This window comes from Chinchilla lanigera, unplaced genomic scaffold (assembly GCF_000276665.1).
Source record: "Chinchilla lanigera isolate Chin_1 unplaced genomic scaffold, ChiLan1.0 scaffold00094, whole genome shotgun sequence".
Classification (NCBI taxonomy): Eukaryota; Metazoa; Chordata; class Mammalia; order Rodentia; family Chinchillidae; genus Chinchilla; species Chinchilla lanigera.
The window spans coordinates 3174693-3183229 of NW_004955495.1; the positions used below are offsets into that span (position 1 = coordinate 3174693).

Here is an 8537-nt window from a genome sequence, read left to right on the forward strand (position 1 = left end):
TGTGTCCTCAGTGAGGACAGAGGGACACAGCCCTGCTCTGTGCCCCTCCTCCCAGTGCTGGGGATGGAGCCAGGGCCTTCACACTGACCTGTGTCCCCAGCCCTTTTTATTTTTATTTTTCACTGTTGTTGTTGTTTGGTTTTTTGAGATTGGGTTTCTGACTATGTATTTCAGGCAGCCTTGAGTTCACTATGTAGCCCAGCCTGGCCTTGAACTCACGGCGATCCTCCTGCCTCAGCCTCCCGAGTGCAGGGATGGCAGCCTCGGGCCACCATACTGACTTACGATTTTTATTTTGAAACAGGGTCTCCTTAAATCCCTCAGTCATCCAGGCCGGTCCCAAACTTGAGATCCTTCTGCCTCAACCTCTAGAGCGCTAGAAGCACAGGTGTGCACCACCACCCACGGCACTCTTGTGTCTTAATTACTCTCCCGGCTCTGAGACCCGACACCCAACACCCACAACTGAAAGGAGGAGAGGTTTACACGGGCTCACAGCTGCAGTCCCTGGCTGGCGGGCCTCAAGGAGGAAACGGCACGGGGGGAGGGGCCCGGCAGGCAGAGAGAGGAGGGGGACCTAACCTCGGGTCAGGCCTCTTGCCTCCATTGAGCCACCAGTGCAGCCGGCGACTAATCAGTGAGCCGGCCCACTGCCGGCTACGGCTCCCAGGACCCAACCTCTTCCCAAAGTCCCACCTCGGAACACATGCGCCCTTTCGGGGGACATCGAAATCTACATCGCAATAGAAACTCACAGGGCCCGGAGTGGTGGCGCACACCTATAATCCCAGTACTCCGGAGGCTGAGGCAGGGGGATGGCCAGGAGTTGAAGTGCAGCCTGGGCAGTGTAGTGAGTCCAAGACCAGCTTGAGCTACACAGCAAAACCCTGCCCCCAAAAACAAAAACTGACGTCACTAAGCCCGTCACACGGACCCCAGCAACACGTCCTCCCAAACGCCCAAACTCCAAATTCTATGCCGCCAAGAGGCTTTAATACAAGACTTTCGGCAAGACGAACTCAGCCCACCGCCGTGACGTACTGACAGGGTTGGGGGACGGGGTGGGCCATCGCTCTGCCAAACACACCCGTGAAGTCACAGGGATCTCTATGACTTCACCGCCTGTGCCCCCAGAGGACCAGGTGCTCCCACCAGCCACTCCCACTTGGCCGCGGCTTGGTCTGGCTTCGGGCGTCCGAACCTCCAGCTGCCATGGGTGCTGGTCCTGAGGACACGGGAAACGCGGGCTCGAGGGTCCAGACCCTGTTTCAGAGGATCAAGACCTGGCTCTTCAGCCCCTCCTCCCCGCCCCCGATCTCGCCCTCACCCCCGATCTCGCCCCCGCCCTCGCCCCCTCCCTGCTCCTGGAGCCCCGGCTGTACCCATGTGTACGGGTACGTGTTTGGTCACCTGGGTGAGGACCATCCTGACCATCTCCCATCCCAGCAGGTGAGTCCGCGGACCACAAGGGTGCAGACCGGGCCGGAAGTCGTCGCAGGGTGGCTAAGGACCGGCGCGGGCTGGGTCTTCCCTAAGGTGCTGGACACGGGAGAGCAGTTGATGGTCCCTGTGGCGGTCCTGGAGGTGCAGAACGGCGGCGCCCTCTGGAAGTTCCTGCTGTCGGGAGCCATGGCCGGGGCGGTGTCCCGCACGGGCACTGCGCCTCTGGACCGCGCCAAGGTGTACATGCAGGTGTGGGTGCAGCACAGCGCGGGGCCCTGGGGGACAGCGGGGCGGGGGCCTGGCGACGGTGGAGGCGGCTTTGATGGCGCTTAGGAGGGCGCGGAGGTGGAGGCGGCCCCGGGGGTGACACTGGGATTGGAGTTGTGCTGGGGACAGCATGCGAGGACCGCATGGGGCCCAGGGATCGACCCTGAGCCAGGACGGAGGTTTTGGAGACCAGGGAACTGGGATGAAGGGGTTGGGGTGGGCTTGAAGTCCGCATCGTGGGACAGCAAAGATGTCACACGGCTGTAATGCCGGCACTCTGGGAGGCTGAAGCAGGAAGATGGAAAGTTCGAGTCCAGGCTGGACAACCTAACAAGCTGTCTCAATTTAAAAAGTGGTGGTGGGGGGGCGCTGAGAATGTAGTTCAGCGCGCAAAGGCGTCAGGTCTAATGTTCAATACTAAAAGAAGAAGGAAAAAAACAGGCTGGAGAGAAGATGACGGGAACTGGGTCGGCGCTGGGCTGGGCCGGGGGAGAGAGTTCCAGGCGCCTCGGGGAGGGGGCCGAAGGGGCAGGAGGCCAGCTGGAGGGTCCTCGGGGATCCCCCAGGTCTACTCCTCCAGGAACAACCTCATGAACCTGCTCGGGGGGCTCAGGAGCATGGTCCAGGAGGGGGGCGTCCGCTCGCTGTGGCGGGGCAACGGCATCAACGTGCTCAAGATCGCGCCCGAGTACGCCATCAAGTTTGCCGTCTTCGAGCAGGTGGGGAGCGGTCCGGCCCGGAGCCCGGACGTCCGGGTCCCCCCACCACGCGCCCGCCCCCACGCGCCCCTCTCGGGGTTCAGGGCGGAAGCGGCGGCGTCTCTCACGCGGCTCTCTCTCCCGCTCCAGTGTAAGAACTACTTGTGCGGAGAGCACGGGTCCCCGCCCTTCCAGGAGCGGCTGCTGGCCGGCTCCCTGGCCGTGGCCATCTCGCAGACGCTCATCAACCCCATGGAGGTGAGCGGCTGGGGCCCGCGTCACCGCGCCCCGCCCCCGCCCCCGCCTCCGCCCCACCCCCTTCTCCCCTCCTTTTCCCTCCCCCTCCCCTCCCCCGTTTTCCCACTGTGCGCTAAGCATCCAGCTTTGACCTCACATGGCCAGGCAGTCGTCTCAGCACTGTGTGCTGGCCATCCCCTTTCCTCAGTGGCCCAAGGTGTGCCTTCGGAACTCACTAAGCTCCTATATATATTTAAGTTGATTTTGGGCATTTCTTTTCCTGTTGTGTTCTCTCTCTTCTCCTTCTCCTTCTCTCTCTCTCTCTCTCTCCCTCCCCCTCACCCCCACTGGGGATTGAACCCACGGCCTTCGCAATGAGCTACATTCCCCTAGTCCCACCTCCTTTATTTTTTGAGACAGGGCCTTGCCAAGTGGCTAAGTTGCCCAGGCTGGGCTCAAACTTGTGATCCTCCAGCCTCAGCCTCCTGACCGCTGGGATTATAAGCATATGCTACCATGCCCAGCAATTTGACTCCTCTAAAACCAGCAGGATGCTGAGCGTGGTGGCAGCTGCCTGTAATCCCAGCACCCAGGAGGCTGAGGCTGGAGGATCACAAGTTCAAGACCAGCCTGGACTATATAACAAGACCATGTCTTTTAAAAAATCATCAGAGACCAGGCATGGTGGCGCATGCTTATAATCCCAGTGCTCAAGAGGCTGAGGCAGGAGGAGCGTTGCGAGTTTGAGACCAGCCTGGGCTACAAAGTGAGCTCAAGGCCAGCCTGCACTGCATAGCAAGACCCTGTCTCAAAAAGACCAAAAAAAAAATCACCAGGAAGGGGCGGCAGTGTGGCTCAGTAGAGGTTTGCATGCCTGTGGTCATGGGTTCGATCCCCAGCATAAAGAAAACTACATAAAGAAAAACAACAACCTTTGAATCTCTTATTTCTGCGGGACTGGCCTGCTCTGGACACTTCTGTCAATTCCCTCAAAGCCAACTGAGAAGTGCTCTAATTAGGTCTGCAAAATAACTCTGACTTAAAGAGTGTCTGGGCCAATGGGAGTGACATCTTCTCATACTCACAGGTCCCGCGCAGGCAGCAGGCATCACAGGGGCTGTACGTGGCTGGGGGAAGCTCGGACCATCATGAAATAGCTGAGGATGGGTGATCTTGAAATAAGAGAAGTTAATTTAGCTCTCAGCACTGGAGGTCCAAAGGTTCAAGTCGAGTGACAGCCTCCTCTGGCATAGCCCCAAGCTGGCAGAGGGCATCACACTGAGAGACAGAGAAGGCACATGTGTCCTGGGTTCTCTCCCTCTTATAAAGTCACCAGGATCCCAGGATCCCGGGCTCCACCTTGATGCTCTATCATTTTTTTTTTTTTTTTTTTGAGAAAGGGTCTCACTATGTAGTTCAGGCTGGCCTTGAACTCATTCTGTAACCGAGGCTGGCTTCAAACCTGTGGTGATCCTCCTGCCTCAGCCTCCCAAGTGCTGGGATAACAGGCGTGCACCCCCACTCCCAGCTGCTGCTCTATTCCTAACCACCTCTCGAAGCCCTGTCTCTTGACCAGAGTCACGTTAAGCTCCTGCCCTCCTTGTCCCTCACAAAATGATTCAATTTCCATACATGGAAGCCTTGCGGGACCCTCAAATGATACCCAAACCATGGCAGAGACCACCTTAGAATTTTGCCTGTGGTTTTTTTGTTTTGTTTTTGTGCTGGGAATCGAACCCAGGACATCCACAGCCCTTTCTATTTTATTTTATTGATATATTTAGGGTTTTCTTGAGATAGAGTTTGGCTACATAGTGCAGGTTGGCCTTGAACTCACTACATAACCTCGACTGGCCTCAAACATGCCTGGCTCAGAATTTTTTTTTTTTCCTTCCTTTTTGAGACAGTCTCCTTATGTAGTACAGGCTGGCCTTGAGCTCATTTTGTAGCCCAGGCTGGACTTGAACTTGAGGCAATCCTCCTGCCTCTGCCTCCCGAGTTCTAGGATTATACGCCTGCACCACCACGCCTGGCTCTGGCTCAGGTATTGTGATATTCTGGCATCTGGCCAGGCGTGGTGGCGCACATCTATAATCCTAGTACTCAGGAGGCTGAGGCAGGAGGATCACTTTAACTTTAAGGCCAACCTGGGCTAAAGGGTGAGTTCAAGGCCAGCCTGAACTATACAGCAAAACCCTGCCTCAAAAAAAAAAGAAAAAAAAAAAAGAAAACACTGACCTCCCTCAGCCCATATCCATTCCCTTACCCCTTTGACTTATTGACACATAGGCTTTGGAACCCCAAACCCCAGATCCAGGGAACACACACAGAGTAGGGAGCAAGACCAACCTGGGGTTGAAACCCAGTGCTTGGTGTCTTGAGCCCCAGTGCCCTCATCTGTAGGGCATGGGGGTGATGACAGTCACTGCTGAGGTCATGAAGAGCATTAAATGAACCCCACCCTCCCCAGGTCCTCAAGACCAGGCTGACCCTGCGCCGTACTGGCCAGTACATGGGGCTGCTGCACTGCGGGAGGCAGATCGTGTCGCGGGAGGGCGCCCAGGCCCTGTACCGCGGCTACCTGCCAAACATGCTGGGCATCATTCCTTACGCCTGCACCGACTTGGCCGTCTACAAGGTACGTGCCCTGCAGAGACGGAGCAGGGCTGGCCTCAGCCGGGACCCACAGCCAGCTTCTCCTTGCTCTTCTCTCTTTCAATTTTCTTTTTCTTTCTTTTCTTTCTTTCTTTCTTTCTTTCTTTCTTTCTTTCTTTCTTCTTCTTCTTCTTTTTTTTTTTTTTGTCTTTTTTAAGACAGGGTCTCATTATGCAGTTCGGGCTGGCCTTGAACTCACTTTGTAGCCCAGGCTGGCCTCAAACTTGCAACAATCCTCCTGCCTCAGCCTCCTGAGTGGTGGGATTACAGGCATGCGCCACCACGCCCAGCTTCAATTTTCTTAAAAAAAAATTTTTTTTTCCTTCTTTTTTTGTTTTTGAGGCAGCATCTCACTACATAGTGAGACAGCATCTCGCTACGTAGCCCAGGCTGGCCTGGAATTCACAGTAACCCTCCTGCCTCCTGCTGAGATCAAGTTTTTCAGATTCTACATGAGTAGGAACATTTTGGCATTTGTCTCTCTGTGCCTGGATATTTTAACATAATGTTCTCCAATCCCACCCACATGGCTGCAAGTGACGAGACCTTGTTCTTTTCTATGGCTGCATAGTATTCCTCTGTATAGAGAGAGCACACTTTCACCCACTTATTTATGGATATCAAGGCTGACTGCACATGTTGCCTCTTACCAATGGTACTTTTTTGATGAATGGTATTCTTGTCCCTCTTCTTTTGCAGATGCTACAGTGCTTATGGTTGAAGTCAGGCAGGGATATGGAGGACCCCAGTGGCCTGGTCAATCTGTCCTCTGTGACACTGTCCACAACTTGTGGACAGATGGCCAGTTATCCACTGACTTTGGTGCGCACCCGGATGCAAGCACAAGGTCAGCCTGGCACTAGTGGCCTCTGCACATGCCCTGTGTCCCTTCTCCAGCTCTGAATCTCCAGCTTCTCCTCTTGAACTGACTCCTGGGCCTGCTGACCCCTGAACGCGCCAAGACCTTTTTTTTTTTTTTTTTTTTTTTTTGGTACTGAGGATCAAATTCAAGTCCTTTACAGTTAGCTACAGCTACATCCCTAGCTTTTTTTTTTTTTTCTTTTTTTTTAATGAGACAGGGTCTTGCTAAATTGCCCAGGCTGGACTCAAACTTGTGATCCCCGTGCCTCAGCTTCATAGAGTGCTGGGATTATAGGCATGCGGCACCATGCCCAGCTCCACCAAGATTATATTCACCCATCAATCTGATTCTTTAAAAAGTCACTAAAGCTGAACTTTTATAGTGCACACCTATAATCCCAGCACTCTGGAGGCTGAGGCAGGAGGATCGCCATAAGCTCAAAGCCTCCCTGGGCTACATACTTCAAGGCCAGCCAGAACTACAAAGGAGACCCTGTCTCAAAAATAAAAGCAAGCCTAACGATCACTAAAGCTACCATCCATCTTCCACATAATCCCCAGATTCCCACAACAGGTGACCCAGACGTTCACACAGACCCGAAGAAACTCCCCAAAGGCCTCCCAGCCTCTCCAAATCAGACCCAGTTCTGAACTTGTCTCTGTCCCCACAGACACCATGGAGGGCCCCAACTCCACCATGAGCGGAGTCTTTCGGCAGATCCGGGCCGAGCAGGGCTGGAGGGGGCTGTATCGAGGCGTGACTCCCACATTACTGAAGGTGTTGCCAGCGGGTGGCATCAGCTATGTGGTGTATGAAGCCATGAAGAAAATGCTGGGCGTGTAGGCCATGAGCTGGATGGCACGCCCTAAGGAGAGAGGACTGGATGCCTCGGGGCTCTTGGGCCCCGAAGAGCCCACCAGGGGCCGGAAGAGCCCGCCAGGGACTCCAAGGAGCCCACCAGGGCCCTAAAGAGCCCGCCGGGGACCCGAAGAGCTCCCTGGTGCCGTTTTTGGTTCAAAAATCTGCTAGGGACTCCCCTCAGAAGATGCCTGGGTCCCTCCCCAGCTACAGCGTGAGACCTGAGTTTGGTCTCCAGCCCGGCTTCTGCCTGGCTCGTCCTGGCTCCAGGACTACATGGTGACTGCGGAGATACAGTTTCTGCGGGACGTGTCCGGGATGCGTGATTCGAGGAGGGGAGCCGGAATCTGAGATCCTTGGTTGCACAGTGGGAGCAAGGGGCTCAGATCCCTTAAGGCAGTACAGACGGAAAAAAGCGGGGGAGAGGAGCTGGTCGCAGGAGTCCCGGAAATTAGGGGCTCTAGATCCCCTCTGAGTTTCCTCCGACTCTAAGGCCACCTCGATTCCTGTAACATCCGATCTGCAAGGCTTCAAGCAGGCCACGTGCCGGGCCTAGCCAGCCTGGCCTCTGGGCTCTAACCCAGACTGCAGGCCCGAGTTCGGAGAGCCGGTCACCACCGCCCACGTAGCCTGCCATTCACTCTGGCTTCGGCTAATCCCCTCTCTCTGTCTGATGACCGACTCCGCCCCAACGCCGCTGCGCTTCCACTGGCTCCCACCAAAACGGCAATCTTATTAACTTCGCTGCCATTTGTCCAGAGCAGTGTCAGTCATCTAACACCCGCCCCTGGCGCTCAGCTATTGGTTTAAGAAGTGAAGGCTAGAAAAGGATTCTGGTTTATAAGAAAAGCAATTAAGAGCAAATCCAAGCTCGTCACTCTATACTTATTAGTGATTGGATTAAACTGACTGACAATCACTACAATCAGTGGCTCTCTTGTATGGTTATTGGCTTGCGTGCAGAACGAGCGCCCGCCCCCCCAGTCCAGAGAGGTCTTTTGCTAAGACCCGCCTTCCAGCCCACGTGACTCTTCGCCTTCAATATGACTCCGAAGCCGCCCCGGGAATCGAGAACTCACACCTCATTAGGCGGCCTGCGTTCCCGGACCGCCACGATTTGCTCGCCCAGCGCCGGCAGCGTGTAGCCCATTGCTTCTAAGAATCGTCAGTCACTCGGCGCCTTCCGCCCACTACCTCTCGGGCACTCCGATTGGCCGCCCGCTTCCAGGACCCGTGATTGGTGTGCGGGGAGCGACAGCCGCCCCCCATTGGCCCAGCTGCACCGTCCGTCACGCCGCCGGCGGGAGGGGACGGCCCTCTCCCCCTCGTCGTCTTCCCTGCCGCTGAGTTCCCAGAGTGCTCCGCGGCCGTGTGGAGCGAGGCCTTGTTCCCGCGTTGAGCCGCCGCCGCTGCCGCCGCCTCCTCCTTAGCTTCAGCCTCCGCGCCAGGCCCGGCCCCGCCGCGCCATGTCGGACTACAGCACGGGAGGACCCCCGCCCGGGCCGCCGCCCCCCGCC

At 56.1% G+C, this 8537-nt stretch overlaps 2 protein-coding genes and 2 long non-coding RNA genes across 4 annotated transcripts in view; 2 read left to right on the forward strand and 2 right to left on the reverse strand.

Annotated features, from left to right (window-relative positions):
- Window positions 1-971: 971 nt before the first annotated feature.
- On the reverse strand, window positions 972-1564 carry LOC106146802. Its single transcript, XR_001231380.1, has 2 exons — window positions 1411-1564; window positions 972-1263 (listed from the first exon to the last, which is right to left on the reverse strand). It is a non-coding gene; the product is annotated as an uncharacterized LOC106146802 (long non-coding RNA).
- On the forward strand, window positions 1200-7945 carry Slc25a41 (solute carrier family 25, member 41). Its single transcript, XM_005405722.2, has 7 exons — window positions 1200-1449; window positions 1537-1692; window positions 2277-2429; window positions 2559-2666; window positions 5116-5283; window positions 6000-6147; window positions 6833-7945. Exons 1-7 carry the CDS (start codon window positions 1213-1215, stop codon window positions 7003-7005), a joined length of 1143 nt encoding a protein of 380 aa, XP_005405779.1. The 5' UTR covers window positions 1200-1212; the 3' UTR covers window positions 7006-7945.
- On the reverse strand, window positions 1674-8239 carry LOC106146804. Its single transcript, XR_001231381.1, has 3 exons — window positions 8102-8239; window positions 3731-3817; window positions 1674-2127 (listed from the first exon to the last, which is right to left on the reverse strand). It is a non-coding gene; the product is annotated as an uncharacterized LOC106146804 (long non-coding RNA).
- A 151-nt stretch (window positions 8240-8390) lies between these two features.
- Window positions 8391-8537, forward strand: part of Khsrp (KH-type splicing regulatory protein) — a gene marked incomplete in the record, with an annotated part of 11274 nt that continues 11127 nt past the window's right edge. Inside the window, 1 exon segment of the mRNA XM_013505308.1 lies at window positions 8391-8537. Within this exon segment, the coding sequence (XP_013360762.1) occupies window positions 8487-8537 (51 nt within the window).